This window comes from Ixodes scapularis, unplaced genomic scaffold (genome assembly GCF_016920785.2).
Source record: "Ixodes scapularis isolate PalLabHiFi unplaced genomic scaffold, ASM1692078v2 PGA_scaffold12__126_contigs__length_90152505, whole genome shotgun sequence".
NCBI lineage: Eukaryota > Metazoa > Arthropoda > Arachnida > Ixodida > Ixodidae > Ixodes > Ixodes scapularis.
The window spans coordinates 82969849-82985826 of NW_024609838.1; the positions used below are offsets into that span (position 1 = coordinate 82969849).

General features: G+C 44.9%; 1 protein-coding gene across 1 annotated transcript in view; it reads right to left on the reverse strand.

Moving 5' to 3' along the window:
- Positions 1–14012, reverse strand: part of LOC120847516 — a 48311-nt gene extending 34299 nt beyond the window's left edge. Inside the window, exon 1 of the mRNA XM_040219315.2 lies at positions 13902–14012. Coding sequence (XP_040075249.2) covers positions 13902–13997 — 96 coding nt within the window. The 5' untranslated portion in view covers positions 13998–14012. The remainder of the gene's footprint in view (positions 1–13901) is intronic.
- Positions 14013–15978: the final 1966 nt, after the last annotated feature.

Sequence of the window (15978 nt, forward strand, 5' to 3'; positions counted from 1 at the left end):
GGCCGGCGTGGAGCGCAGTTGCCGGACCTCGCGCTTGCGCTTGGTCTCCCTCGCACGATCGTCGTCCGTGGCGTTGGCCCGCCGGCGCCCTTTACATCGCTGGTTGTATTTTCGGCGGAGGCTTCACAGGCAAGCGATGTGCTCTTCTTTGGCAAGGGAATCTGAAGCGCTGGGCGCAGTTGAAGTGGAGACGACAGCGGCTTTGCGGCGGTTGCGGACCCATTGGCGTTGCAGCATACGTCGCCGCTCCTTCCGCAGCCTGTCTTCTTTCCCCGAAAGAGCGCGCGGCCGACCCATCCTGAGTCCAAACCGAAACCGATAAGAACGTAGGAAACAGTGCGCAAAAACAGACGAGGACGAAGAAACACAGGCTGCGCTTCTTACGTGTGCTTCTTCTTCGTCGTCGTCTGTTTTTCGCACTTTTTCCTGCAATGAAATCCCACCAACGCGCCCAACTATACATTCTTCTATGATAGCTGGAAAGGTTACCGCCATCTATGAGCGACGGCGGCAACCAGACTTGTGTTGTGCTTGCCGCCGTCGCTTATAGATGGAGGAAGCTCTTCAGGTAGGTTTGTGTCGACATGCGTTTGATACCGCACACGATACTGGGGAACCTAGCCCTTAACAGCTCCGCGGTAAAAGAACACGTACCGCAGCATTCCTTTTTTAAAGGGAAAGCTTCAAGAAGCTCGTGTCGCAGAAAAGCCGACATGGGGGTCGGTGCCGGTGGGACGGGAAGATACTTTATAATGAAGTTAAATAAAAATGTGGAAACGAGCTGGACAATAAGGAAGAAAAAATCAATGGAGAAGAAGAAGAAGGATGACGAAGGACAAACACAAATATCCTAACATCGCTGGGTGACTTGTGCGCAACCGAAAAAATCCGCATTGCCGTGGTATCAAACGTTTGCATTCAATTACATGATCATTGATAACCTTAAAAATGCAAGCCGTTCACCCTTGTTGGTGTTAGACTGGTGGCAGCTGATAAAACCCGTTTGCTCTACTCACATCACACCTAACTCCTGGTTAGCTCAGTTGGTAGAGCGCTCCAGTGGAAATGAAGAGATCCCTCGTTTGGTATTAGGACCAGGCGGATTGTTTTTTCGGACGCGCACAAGTCGCCTAGCTGTTTTTGGAGATTTGTGTTTGTCCTTTATCCCCTTTGTTCAACTTCTTTATGGATATCCGAATGGTCTCTTGGACAGCGTGTGTGAACACATCTACACAAAACTAAAGTGCAAAGCATCGGGCGCAGGAGGAACACAGAAGATAAAAGCTAAACAAAATATCGCGATAGTACCCTACATCCATGGAATAACGCACCAATTAAAAGATAGCTGCGGCGCTGGACGTTAAGGTTGTGTGCTCTGCACCCAACAAAGCATTTTCAGTCTTGCGTAAGGTAAACCAGGACATCAACCACATGAAAACCTGCAACATTTCTCACAGGACACGATATTCCTCATCTGAAAAGGGGGTTGTATATCATATTCTCTTATTGTGTGGCAAGTGTTACATTGGCCTAACTGAGAGATGTACTAATGACAGGACAAGAGAACACGCAGCATCTTTAAAAGGAACAATCATAGGTTATCTACCAACCCACTGCCGCAACTGTGACTGCAGTACCAAGTTCAGCATCATCGCAAAGCACAAGAACCAGTATATGAAGGTGAACATTTCGGGAGACATCTGCCTGGCTGGGCTAAACGTTATGAAGAACAAACGTCAACCAATCCCCAAAAGGTCGTAGGGATCCTTCGATCTATAAGGGATTGATTGGCGTTTGCTCTATATTTATAAGAACCAGTATGTACGAGGGATCATCAAGACCATAGCCATAGAAGAAAACGAAGCAGCGTCAGTCAGCGAACCTTCGATCAAGTTCAATACAAAAATGTATGTTTATGTTTGCGGTGTTTTATGTTTCGGTGAAGAGCGGGTGATTCAAATTTAAGTTAAGTTAGGTAATACGATATAGGTTGTGTGTTTTTACTGGCGTTTAACAACAACAAAAAAGAAAAAAAAATACAAACTCAAGGCTCAAAAAGAGGAAGAAGTAATAAACCACGTTGGTAGTCGAGCGGTATGTCTGACCCTTTTTCCATTTACATTCTTTTCTCATAAGTTTGACAGGCCCTGGTATAGTTTTCCCTATTATAGAGCAAAAGCCGTCGGCAGCGCGGATATTTCCCCCCGCGGTACGAGCGTAAACTGAAAGAGCGACACAGCGTCGACAAATCAGCAGACTTTAACGTCACACTGTTGTAAACGAGGGGCATCGGTGGCCGAGTGCACTAGCGCGCACCAGCTCGGAGCAGGTGGAGCGACAGCTCGCGCTGTAGAACCCAGGATCCTTGGTTCGATTCCCACCCCTGCCCGTTTCGATCTGGTAAAGCGTTGTACGGCGTGCGGTCGTGTATCACTACTGCGTGGTGCACGTTAAAGGCCCCAGGCTAGCGGTTGTACTGCAGTGGTTAGATTTTTCGTCTACAGCCGGGAGACACGTGACCATTTGAGGCAGGCCAAGTTCTAGGCTGTATAAACATACACACAACCCAATTTTAATAATGAAAAGGACATTTAAAGCGTGAAATAGAAGCGTTCAATTTCGCAGGAACAATGATCGCAAATACGCTATTTGCTCTGGTTTGAAACGCGTGTTCTTTTATTCCACAGATGAATATGGACATGACGAAAAGCTCAAACACGCCTAGTTTTCAGTCACCAAGAGTTATACCTTTCTACTGTAGCGACGCTAAAACAACTTAAATAGACCATTTGCAATATTACCCAAGCATCAAGGAGAACGCAAGGATTGGTGTTCCACGCGCCATACACGCACGCCTTTCCCGTATACACTCCGTGCGGGAACTATAGGGGGCGCTTTGAAAAACGCGCGCAGCGCCGCTAGCGGAGGAGCTGGCGTTCGACTGCGAGGCGCGTTCAGCAGCCTGCGGCGTCTTTTTGCATGCCAAGCTGTGGCGGCGGAAGCGCGCACGGACGGAACGTTTGCTTTTTAAGCCGATAAGGTGAGGATGACGTTGCATGAGTGCTGGGGCAGATTTAAGACGGGCATTTAGCTGTTCTCCGCTTCTTATATATTTAGTTTGAGTCGTTATTAGAAGTATTTTTTTTAGTTGCGATCGAAAAAGGGGCTTGAGGAATTTTCCGAAAAGCGAGACGGCCGCCACCATAATTGCTCTCAGTGGGAAATTTGTTTCGCTCGTCGCTGTAAACCTAGGACTGCTGGAATGATGATATTTGGAGGCGAGTGAGATGTTCACTAAGTTTGTGCACGAAGTGTGCCAAGTTTCTTTAAGACAACAGGTGGGAAAGTTATTACTTCTAACGAATAAAGAAATCCAATATTGGACTCAAAATGTTGTGTTATAGCGGGCTGTGCAAAGTGCAGATTTGGGCACACAGGTGCTTGGACTTGACAGTAACATGACACAGCACTTATTATACAAAAGAAAAAGGTGGCGTAGGGAAACCAGGTGAAAATTTGGTTTGGGCGGCGTAACTTAATGGGAACCGGTTTTGACCATGAAAAGGCTGTCAAGATAATACCACTGATTGTGGGAGGTGGAGACTTTACAGGTAGGAAGGGACTGGTGGACTCTACTTCCAATTGAAACAACTTTACGGAAGGTGGTTCCAAAGCCGAGAAAACAAAGATGTCGGCCAACACACGGTTTGGCAGCCAAGGGCTTTTGCGGTCAGCTGTTGTGTAATAACCTGTTGTGCGAGGTGCTGATTTTCGGCGCACAGGTACTTTGACATGACCGTCACTTGGCACAACACTTATTATAACAAAAAGAGTTGGCATAGCGAAACCAGGTGGAAATTTAGTTTGGGCGGCGTAACTAAATGGGAACCAGTTTTGACCGTCAAAGGCTGTCAAGATAATATCACTCATCGTGGGAGGTGCACACTTTACAGGTAAAAAGAGACCAGTGGACGGTACTTCCAGTTCGAACCACTTTGCGATAGGTGGCTCTAAAGCCGAGAAAAAAAATTGTTGTCTACAGAACTCAGGGTGTCAGCGTTTCCACATCCAAAAGGAGGCTGATCAAGAAAGAAAGCACACCATATAAACTTCCATATACAAACGTCGATTCTCCAGTGATTCCGAGTTTCATTGTTGTTTTCTTTAGATTTATATTTGTTACTTTTTTACCGTTCGAATCTTTCTTCATGAAGTACAGATTGCGTGCCATACACTTGTCCGGAAATATCATCGACACGTACGATGAGGACGAAACTTTTTTGGAGGGCATTCCTCCTGCATACCCGCGAGTGTGGGATGGCATTTCAGTTCGTCCCATCGGCGCTGACACATGCAGGCGTTACTGGTACGAAAACAAACGCAGAGCGCAAAGCGGCAGTGTAGAATATGTCAGCCGTGAGGACACAGTGGCAGGCATGATCGGGAGACCAAATTTCTCGCGTCGTACGGCACGGCTCCATCGTTGTCGCTGTCCCACAAAACATCGGCGAGGTGAAAAACTGTGAAACTTTGTCTCCGCGAGATACGACGCATAACTATTGAAGCACTTAATGACGCAGCACAGCTGTGAATGCTGTGAATCCAGCGCAACCGCACCACTCCGACTTCAGTGCGTACCAATGTACGCGGCGTGGTTTCGGTTTCGTTTTCTCTGGGGTTCTCACGACCTACCTTCGCTACCGGCCGCGCGGCGGCGCGCCGGTCGCGTCGCACGGAGTGTATATGAAGTAAACAACCAAAAGAAAGCGTTGACGAACGCGCGTGCAAGATGCCATTTGTTTTAGGTGTTTTCTTTAGGAAAGTTGCTACTGCTGACGCCAGCACGTGCGGAGCGTGGAACACCAATCCCTGCATTCTCCTTGATGCTTGGGTAATATAGCAATAGGTCTATTGGTGGAGTCACATTTATAGAGCTCACGACCACCGCTGGGTGCTGTTTCGCGGCTTGTGATTGGCCACGAGATGCTACACTATTCAGGCGAATGAATGGTCAAACTCTCCCAATATAAGGCTCTGGCACGAACAAGCTGAACTAAAGCTCGTTTCTTTCGAATTGTTACGCAACTATCTCACGAACCGGGCAGAGTTTGTAGTAATTAATAATACAGATTTTGACACTGAATATATACTATAAGGTGTTCCACAAGGACCCTCGCTGGGACCTGTGTTGTTTCTTTTCTATATTACGAATATTGTATCCATCCCTCACATTTCAGGCGTTGTTATCTGCGCGGATGACTCGAATTTGTTTCGCTTATTTAAAAAAAATTAAGAGCCCTTCCTTCCCGTGAAGAGGGAAATCCAGCGGAAATGGTCAATACCACCTAGAAAACAAGGCCTCCGTATGACGTTTCGTTAGTAGATCCCCGACCCGCTCCAAGCGGCAAACAGCCCGAAGCTTCACGAGAGTAGGGGCCGCGTCCCAACTACGTCGAATTCACTGGAAGCCACAGCTCTGCGCGCGACTGCGAAGAGCGAGCTGAGCGAGCTCCCAGTTCACTTGCAACCTGCATACGAACACTCCCTCAGCCAGGAGCGCGAGCTAACACGGGCTCCTGGCTTTGAGAGGTGCATTTCTAGCGCGCGCGCTCGTTCTGCCGAAGAACGCTTCAAAGCAGCGACCCGGAGTACAAACAGCGCACTCACAAATGACGTCCAGTGCCGCTCGCACAGCAGTAAGGCATTTCACTCACGCATTTGACATTCCACGTGAGTGTCCAACTTCATCGTATGCTACAGAAACAGACACTCGGCGTGAGCATCATTTTCATTATCTGCTACACAAACCACTGAAGCAGACGATGGAGCAGACGATATTTCAGCCGATGTAGCAGACGATGGTGCTCATCCGGGCTAGCTAGGGGGCGCTGAGGGAATCTACTAGTGATGACGTTTAGAGGTGGAAACGCGCAGGCCTTGTGCTTTAGGTGGTATTGATCTGGCACTCTGGTTGGATACGCTATGTCGGGCTGGCAGCAGCGGCAACGGCGGTTTCAGGTTGGCGGTGTGGTCATTCTCGCTTCTGGGCGCGCCGACGCTCCTCGTACTCCCGCTGCTCCTCTTCGGAAGGTACAACACGGGTGAGAGCCATGTGAAGTCTGATGTCCAACTGATAAGGACAGGGGCACGATCTTCGGCAGGTGGCCGCCGAAGAGCGCGCGGCATTGCGCAATGTCAAGGGAAGATAGACAACGCGCGGGGAGAAGGGGCGCGCGTGCGGCGCCGGCGTCTGCAGCATTAACTGTACAAAATTGTCGGTCTACGCATGGTCTGACCCTGGAGACGATCTGCCGGAACCGAGCCATAGACAGCTTCGCTGTAAAATCTTGTGGGTGTCTACTTTAGCCACCGTCCGATCAGGCCCCGCCTCGACCGCTGGGGAGGAGAACACACAACGCAATGTACGGAAGATCTACTGTGTCACAGTTGAACGACCCGGAGGCAGCGCCTTGTCCTTTACCGTTCCGTCGCTGACCACCCACGAGCTCGCTGCCCAAGCTCTGCTTCGTGCCGTCCTGTTCTTCTCACTGTGGCCCCGCAGGCCCATTTCTGGTCCCGTCGTGGCCACGATCCCCGCAATATTATATCTGATTTTAGGGGCGAAGCTCCTTAGGGGCTAGCCATGTCCGTATATCCGTCCGCCGTCGGGTGCACGTGTCCTGATCGTGGGCTCACGTGCTCACGACCACGTGATCACGTGCTCCCGTGCTCGTGTAGGGCAAAAAAAAAAACCGAACCTCCACGTGGTGCATAATGTTGATTGGGGCGAAGCTCTGGTGGTGCTTGTCTGAGTAGACGGTGAGCCGCAGCATGCCGAGCCTTTCGTTCGTTTTGATCCATGTCAGAAAGAGAATGTGTAGTATGGAACGTGGTTATATACGGATTTGAGCATTTGACCGCAGCGTGACATGGATGAAAACGAACGAAAGGCTCGGCATGCTGCAGCTCAGCGTCTACGCAGACAAGCACCACCATAGCTTCGCCCCAATCAATATCATTCACCACGTGGAGATGCGTTTTTTTTTTTCTCATAAATGTATTTAAAATATCTACTCAAATGGCGTGATGCCAATCAGCTTCTTGTAAATTTTATGTTTATATTTATCTATTTTTATTTAGTTATACATACTACCAGCCGTGAGGCCAATGCACGAGTGGTACATATTAGACACACAGAGTCATGTAATTTATACATGCTTAAGGTTTACAAACTCTTTTGGAAACGAAATCGCATCAGTACAGTTGACTGTACATCTAGGAAGGTTATTCCAAAGATCTGACAAAAAAGAGTGCTTAAAACTATCTGTTCTATACCAACTTGGTTTCCCATTTTGATTGTGTTGCGTTCTCCTCGGCATAGTTTCAAAGAGGAAAATATATCTTCAAGCGTCTATCCTGTAGTGCTCTTGGATTATATAAAAAACGTTTCATTCTACTCATTTCCATTCTGTATTTTATGCCGGTTAAAGTTGCTCGGGCCTTGAGTACGGAGACAGAATCTGTTGATCTTTAACTATCATAAATAAATCGAACAGCTTTGTTTTGGATTCTCTCTAGACTATAGATGTTTTGACCGATGATTGGTTCCCACACAGGGCTCGCATATTCAATGGTTGGCAGGATCAAAGATTTATAAGCAGCTAATTCAACTTCCCGACTCGCATGTCCCAACTTTTTTCTAAGTATCCCGATTTTTTTTAAATGCCTTCTAAAATTACCTGCTCAACATGGAAGTTCCGGCTAAAGTGTAATGTGAGGGTGACCACTAAGTACGTATACTCGGTTACTTCATTAGGTGGAAGACCTTCAACATTATATCTATACGCTAGTGTTGTTTGTTGCGTGTTACGTTCATATATTCTTCATATTCAAATCCATCTGCCACCGATCACACCACGTCGCTAACTTACGCAAATGTCTGTGCAGACCTTGTTGGTGATGTATAGAAAAAATATTACAATAAATTAGCGTGTCATCCGCGAAGTGGTTTGAAAGTTATCGTAGAATCGAAACCGTGACCGATGTCACGGATATAAAATAATGAAAAGAAGGATACCAAGCACTGAGCCCTGGGGAACACGGGATACTACTGTCAATGGGTCAGTTGTTACTTCGTTTAAAGAAACCAACATTTCTAGATCTGATAAATATGCTTCTAACCAATTTATAATCTGGTTGTTCTTTAGTATCTGAATAAGCTTGTATAATCTGACAATCGATTGAAATCTTTTGTGAAATATAAAAATACGACATCCGTCTTCCCTCCCTCATCTGTGTTAATGCTAAGGTCATGGAAGACTTCTCTCAGCTGCGTATTCGAATAAAATTCCCCGTCTGAAGCCATATTAATTTTTACCCAGAATGTTAATACTCTCTATGTAGTTCAACAACTAGTTAACTATTTTATGCTCCAAAGTTTTACAGCGTGTGCTGGTAAGTGAAATTGGTCTGTAATAGACTTTTTTTCCAAAATTCAGTGCAATCTGGGGGCTCAAAATGGCGGTTCAACTTTTGCCGTTCTAATGGCGACAATAAACCTGTAGGGTGCAGTACTTTATCTTGCACCGTCAGTTTAGCAAGTCAACCGCGAACGAGAATGTGCTCATCACTGTACAATTCTTCTCGATCATCTCTTTCAGTGTCGATGGCCACAAAAATGCAACCAGTCAGAACGAAGCGCCAACCCAGATAGAAAGAAGTCTTGATGAACTTCCGTACATGAAGGGGATTCGAAGTCAATTCTGGGCTACTAACAGACTAACTGGGCCCAAGTTATTGAAATGAACGCTACAGCTTTTTGATTCAGTTCCTGCTTCGCAACGTGCTAATGTCTCGATTGCGTAGGCCTCGAATCCTCTCCTTAGATGCATCTTCAAAGTGTTCCTTTATCAATAAACAGAAGGCCGCCATTAGTACAGCAGATGTGCCATTTTTTAGATGAGGATGATAGTGGTCAAAGTGGCCAGTCTGAATTTCGCAAAAAGGTATTTTACCTACATTTGTTGTATCGCGCAGTTGAAATAGGCGGAATCAATGTTCCGCATGAACAGAACACCTTTGCTGAGTGAGACGGTGAAAACTATCTCGAGGTGATGGGAACACTACTCTGCGTATTTTTTTAACAACATAATTGGTATCTCGTCTTGTCCTGTGGGCTTTTTATCATCAATATGAAGTAACAAGTTAAACAGGCCTTTATATTTATTTTATGTTTCCTACGGCAAGGTAACTATCAGAAACGTGGAATACGGGAAGGTGACCATCATTCCCCGTAAACACAGATCGATAATAAAGGTTAAACTATAAAGCAATCAGACCTATATCTGTTATGATATAATAGTTTTCTACAATGTTAGTCACTGTTCCCTTTGATTGGGATAAATGCTGCCAAAATTTGTCGGGAGAAGGTCTCATAAATTTTAAAAGATAGTTATATATATATATGAGCATCTGGCACCTCGTACCTCTAGTCTTAGACTACTAGAATGAATAGGCAGTTCGTCTCGCTTCTCAGAAGTCTCCTCCTTTCATAGCTGTCGCCGCTCTCTTCTCAAACTATGTCTCAGGTAAACAATATCAACGAAACAAAATATGTTGTTTTATTCTTCAAATAATAAAACCACCAATCATACTAGCTTGATGATATTTCAGTCACAATCATTAAAGTGCATTTATGATTACAGGTATTTAGGAGTCCAGTTTCATGAAAGCCTTCGGTGGACGCTTCATTTATGTCGCCTGAAACGTAGTATCGCGCAATCTGTATGTATACAAAATAGGTATTGAAAATTACTTCATTTGTAGCCAAAATGTCAGCTTCATTTCGATAATGTTCATTCGCGTCTACATTATTGCTTTTGTTAGGGGTTACATATAAATCTGATATTACAAGTCTGAACTTTTGGTAAGGCGTGCGGTTTGTTCAGAACTTACCGAGCTTTGATCATGCTTTTTCCTAATTTGAACCAAATTGTATGCTGAATGTTGAGGATTTATAAACCCAGCAAAAGTCAAAATTTAATTTTTAAAAATTAGCCGACACCTTAATATTGTTTTTCCTCATATACTGCGCTACATACTACAATTTTAGACACACGTTTTGTAGAATCTATAACCAGAACAGAGCTATTCATTTGTCAAAGTACCAACCTCCGCAACGTTTATACTGACATATTTGATATATTGGAACTTACATCCTTCTGCAGACCTTCAGGAAACAACCGAAAATATATTTCTTATATTATGTTTATTGGTTTAATGAGGTTTATTGCGTCAATCGCTTTTATTTCAAAGTTTTGTTGTTGCGTTGTATGTTTTTGTATAACTAGTGTATTTTCAGTTTTTATGTTGTATTTGTGTTGTTCTGTCACCTTAAATGAAGAGAGCTCATGCGGTGAGATCACAAACTTCTAAGATCACTACGAAAATAACATCACACACCACAAAAACTGGAGATTCCTAAATTGCTTATATTCTCATACCAAAGAAATGACGGCTTATCTACAGCATTTCCATGTCTGGTAATCGTGTTTGATTTCTTCAACAGGCGATTGTGGTCACTTTTTTTGTTAATAATGTGGTTGTTTATTTCCACAATTGTAGGACATTATTACACGCCTAAAGGTGAAATATCGTTTCTGTTCGCCCAGCTTATAATAAATGCAACTTTTTGTTTGACCTTTGTAGCATATCCCACAATCAAATGGGACCTTGTAGACTGCACCGGAAACAAATGCGTCATATTTGTCCCTGTGTTTCTTCATGTCACCTCTTTAAGCTGAATTGAATTTAGTCAAATGTTCGAAGTTAATATTTGTGCGAAAAGCCACGCGTAAACCAAACTTCCCGCCAATTGATTCAAGTTGTGAGATTCCTAATGAAAAAAAAAACAAAAAAACTATATAATTACAAACTTTTTTGTTCGGGATTCCTTTTTTTATTTTCTTGCCCGAATAAACAATACAAAAGCTGTTGGGACAAGAAATCCCAAGAGCATCTTAGTGCCTTAAACTGGGAAAACATAATCCGAATGGATGTTTCAATCATGCGGAAATAAGACTTTTGGAGCGCGTTATTTATCAGTATTCAAACTAAACCTGCGTTTACGTGCTTTGAACGGCAACTATCAAAATAAAGTACTGGTATGCCCTTTGTCTTTCCACACCTCCAACAAAACCCTGGGACTATTTTGAGCTGGCGGTCGAAATACTGCTGTACGTTGTTTTCAGGCCTCTCGATGGAGAACCTTAACTCGGGAGCCTTCTTGTACACGGTATTCTCGATGTAAGCAAGCAAGTTTCAATCAAGGGCACGATCCAAAATGTCACCACATATCTTCTAATAAAGATTGAACCATGTGTACAGTTTTTGTCAACTCATGCAATTTTAGATACAAGCTTCGGATGTACATTTCTGAAAGGGAAAGAGCTACCGCTAAACATATACATGAGCCTTGACGTTGGATGAACCTTTGCCATTATGATTTACGACTTTATATCTCAAATATAACTCCTAAATCTCTAGAAAATCGGATATCTCTATACCAGACTGGGACTGGAATCGAAATGAATTATCCTCCAAAAACAGACCGGAGACCTAGAAAGAAAAATCGCTGATTAAAGTGAGTATTATAAGTAACTGATGTTCAAACAAAGTGTAGCGCAATGCTTTGGATGAAACGGTTCAAAATCTTATGTATCACTCAAAGAACTAAGTACTAAAGGGCTTCTGAGGTCTATAAAAGACAGACCATTTTAAAGGAAAGTGTTGCTTCGATTTGCCGCTGATCAGTAAATTTTATTTTATTGCAATATTTAGGCGAACAGGTATGCTCTACAAGTGCGTTGTTATATCTTTAATTGGCGTTGAAATTACGGACTCCTTTTTGAAACACTTTCTTCCCAAAAACGATTCATTTTAAACCAGAACCAAGGTTTTAGTTGTCATCATCAACACCACAGGGGTGTCACGTGAAGATATCGCGTCCCTGGTAGGCTGCTGCTGCTTCAAACGTCTCTGAGTTGTCCCAGTTGCTCGTCCCTTTCGAGCCGGGCCCGATCCCAGCAACTGGTGTTACAGCGCGAGGGTCTAAGGAAAGCTAGGGAAACACTCGCCAGCAACACTAAAATTGCTGGGAAAATCGCCCGGTCTGAAGCGGGCCTAAGTGATTTATTCTGACATCTTGCCACGTGCTCTTTACGTACGTCTATATTGCCGTATAACTAACTTGAAGTGAGTTACATGGCCACACTCAGTGTTGATTCAATTGTATTTATTTCATTGTTGCGTAAAGCGTAAATCGAAAGCCTGTTGGATGGCACCTCGTGTTAAGTGACTACAGCGCTACCCAAGTTACCTGTCTATCGCTTAGTATTCTCAGCTTGTTGGCAGTCACGGAAGTTTAAATTTTGAAACAATTTGGAGCACTTTGGAGGAGCTAAAGTGATAGCAAGTGTTGCTTCGCTTGCTTTTTGTTTGACTTCTCGGCAACTTTCCTTGAAGCTGAGAATGTTGCGGGCAGTTCCTTCGTTTGTTGTCGCTATGTTGGTCCTTCTGCACGCCCTCTCAGCATACCAGAACAAGTCAGTTATTGTTCGTGTGAGCACCTAATTGGATTCAGCATGGTCAACATAGAGATCGTGATGCGCCTTGAAAATATCAAACCATCCCCTCTAGGGGATGGGACTAGATCCGATTCACTACGCGTAAATTGTAAATCGCGGCATTTCTGTGGGCTGATACGATGGGCTAATTCAATTCACTGAGGTACTAACGCACCTGGGTTGGGTTACATGAATGCGATCGTAGCACATTGAATTGATCAGGAACCAAGCGGTTCAGCAAGGTGCGTGTGGCAAGCTATAACTCCAGCTCATCTCTTTTTTTAGCGCCCTGGACGAAATCTGCATGAGCGTTTAAGAAACCGAACCGGCTTAAACTTTTCGACAATCGTCGCGTGTAGGTATTAGTCGGCACAAGGACAATGTCCTCCAAACGGCGCATGGTGAATTTATCACTGTGTTCAAGTTTGATTAAATCTATTTTAATGACTGACCCAAGTGAATGTATTCGCGGTTGCGTTCGCTCAAAGATGTTTAATGTATACGTGCGACGGCTGACGGAAAGGCGCAGTCCAGCGGGGTGCTTTTGGCGTGCTATAACGCCAAATTGCATCTCTTTTCTGGGTAAGCAACTACCTGATTTTTCGTTTGTTTGTTTTCCGCCTCGCTGGACTGCTGCATTGTGAGATTCCTCTTCTTGAAAGCATGCTTCAGACTTCGGTTCCCACTAAGCTGCTTCGTAGATGTCGTTTGTTGTTATACTTTCGCCAGATCATTAGTTCGTAGGATTTATCGCGACTAAGAATGCTTTTTTTTTGCATTGTTACGCATTGCCGACTATGGGTGGTGTATCCTTTTCCTTGCCTCGGCTTGAGTGTAACGATTTTGTATCACACTCGGGCGTAACACTTTTCGCATAAAATACCGCCCAAAAACACAATGTGTGTTTAAATTTACTGTCGCGGTGATGCGGCTGCGGTTAATTTAGCGGCCACTTGCGACGCGAGATTCCCTCTACAAAGTGAGTCTTCGAACGGCATACATCTGCACATATGAACCTTCATGTACTACGGTGCAAGCTACTACAAAACCTCTGTGCTTATTGCGTCGCTATAAACGGGTTACAGTCATGTCTCGTTAATATGAACCACGTTAACGTTGGTAGCCCTCTTTCTGTACACCATTTTCGGGGGCAATCTGGGAAAATGCATACATTATTGTCTCGTTATTATGGACAACTCACATAATGAACGAGTTTTTAGGGGAACAGAGGTGTCCACATTAAAGAGACATCACCGTACATATATGGCATTTTCTTACCTCGTTGGCATCAGGATAATCTCCTCCGCTCTCTTTAGGTAAAATAGTATCGCCATGGGATAAGAGCGGTAATCCCAAGAAGACAAGGACAATCATTGCCTCTTCAATTTCAAATATACGGATACGTTCGAACAAGGTATATATCTGGGTATAGTGCTCGGTGTTTATAACAATACAATTCCTAAGGCAAGCTCTTCTGTTCTTTTTATTGAACCTGTCAATCAGCTGCTAAAGCACAATAGCTATTGTCAACGTAATAAAAAAAAATATTCTCACACACCTGTCTTGCGTGGAAAAAGATTTTTTCTGTTTAAAGGGCGAATGGAATGCCCACGTTCTACGTATACCAGAAACATGCAGTTACAAATTGCGCCTGTTAAGCTATAAGGTTCAAAAATCTTCACGAAAAGAAAATGCGTTTAACCCTAGGTATATTTTAAGCATGCACCGCCGAAGTCTACGAACTTCTCTCGGAAGGTTATTGTCGTTGCTGAAATATTACTTTAGTTTTTGTTAATAAAACGTGGCACGACAATTTCGGAATTAGTTATACGACTTTGCATGTGATCATTTAGGGGTTGACAACAACGATCCCTCTTGGCTAGAACGCACTAGAGTAAAGAAACAAATGAACATGAGCAGTGCTGTGAAAAGCGTGAAATGCATGTGAGTCAAAATCACAGCGCAGCGCGCCGCCGCGCGGCGTAAGTGTAGAAACCATCAATGACAACAACCGTTGTCATGGTTACGCCGCTAAGCGGCGCGAAGCAACGTGACTTCGGTTCACATGTGTTTCACCCTTCGATTCGCAGTACATTCGCAGTACACTCACAGCGATAACTGCGACACGTCACGGCGAAGTGGCTGGGCATCGGCGTCTTGTTCACGCAGCCTGGAGAGCGTGAACAAAAAAGTGCAGAGAAGATAGATGTTTGACCACTTTGTTTCGAACACTTTCGTTTCTTTTCTTTTTTTTTTTTTTTATCCGGGGCGCGTGAAAGGACGTTTTCCGTCGTGAGCTCTTGACATTTACAGTGCTACGACGACGTTCTGTTAATATTAATTTGCCTGTATTTTTTCTGAGACTACGGGCGGTAAGCATCGGGTACAACCCAACCATAAGTATAAAGCGGGTTAACACTGTGGCGCAGCTCTTTCATTTTGTTTCCGACTGACCATACGAGCGGGCGCAGAGTCGGCCGTGTGCGAGCTGCAATAACGGACAACACCGGCCGTAGTGATTATGTACCTTTCGTGCCCAAGGACTATCCAATGATTCTACCTCTCTTGCCAACAGCTGATGAGAGGAAATGCTTGATGATTCCGCATGACGATATCACAGGATGACCGTAACGCGTCGAGCATTTTCGGCGTCCGCTCAATCAGACATGAGTCACAGGGGAAGTAACCAGACTAGGGGCGTATCAAATGCCCCACGCCTGGCTGCTAGACGTGAAGACGGACTGTGCTAAGCAGATTCTGATCATGGCAGAGCGACTCGCTGTCAAGGGCCGACCATGCCTCATTGTTGACCCATTCCGGCGGGAGCTCCGTTTCAATCTGTACTGGGTGGCGTTTGACATCTCGAACGACGCCGTACAAAAGGTCTTCAGGGAATACGGTATAGTCAAGGAAGTGACGCAAGAGCAGTGGAAGGTGCGAGGCTCCAACGTAGTTTATTCTCCTATCCGACTGTTACTCCTGTAGCTCCGGGAAGGCATCAAATTCGAGCGTCTTCCATACCAGATTCGCCTCGGCCAGTGGCACGGTGATCGCGGTGGTGCATGGACGGGCTACACTGTGACTCCGCTGCTGTAGGACTGGCCATATCAATCCGGACTGTCGTGCTCCTAGCCGTACGGAGTGCCGAGCGTATGGGCACGAGCGGGCCTGTTGTGCCTGTTCGTACCCTTGAGCATTCGGCCGAGAGGCTACCGAGGAGTATAGTGAGGTCATGATAATTGAGGAAGAGATGGAAAGAGCAACTGAGCCTGAAAGTGGTGCTAAAAAGCAGTCCGGCACAAAAAAAAAAAGAAAAACATGAACGATGCGCTGTCCACTGTGTCGTCGCAGGTGA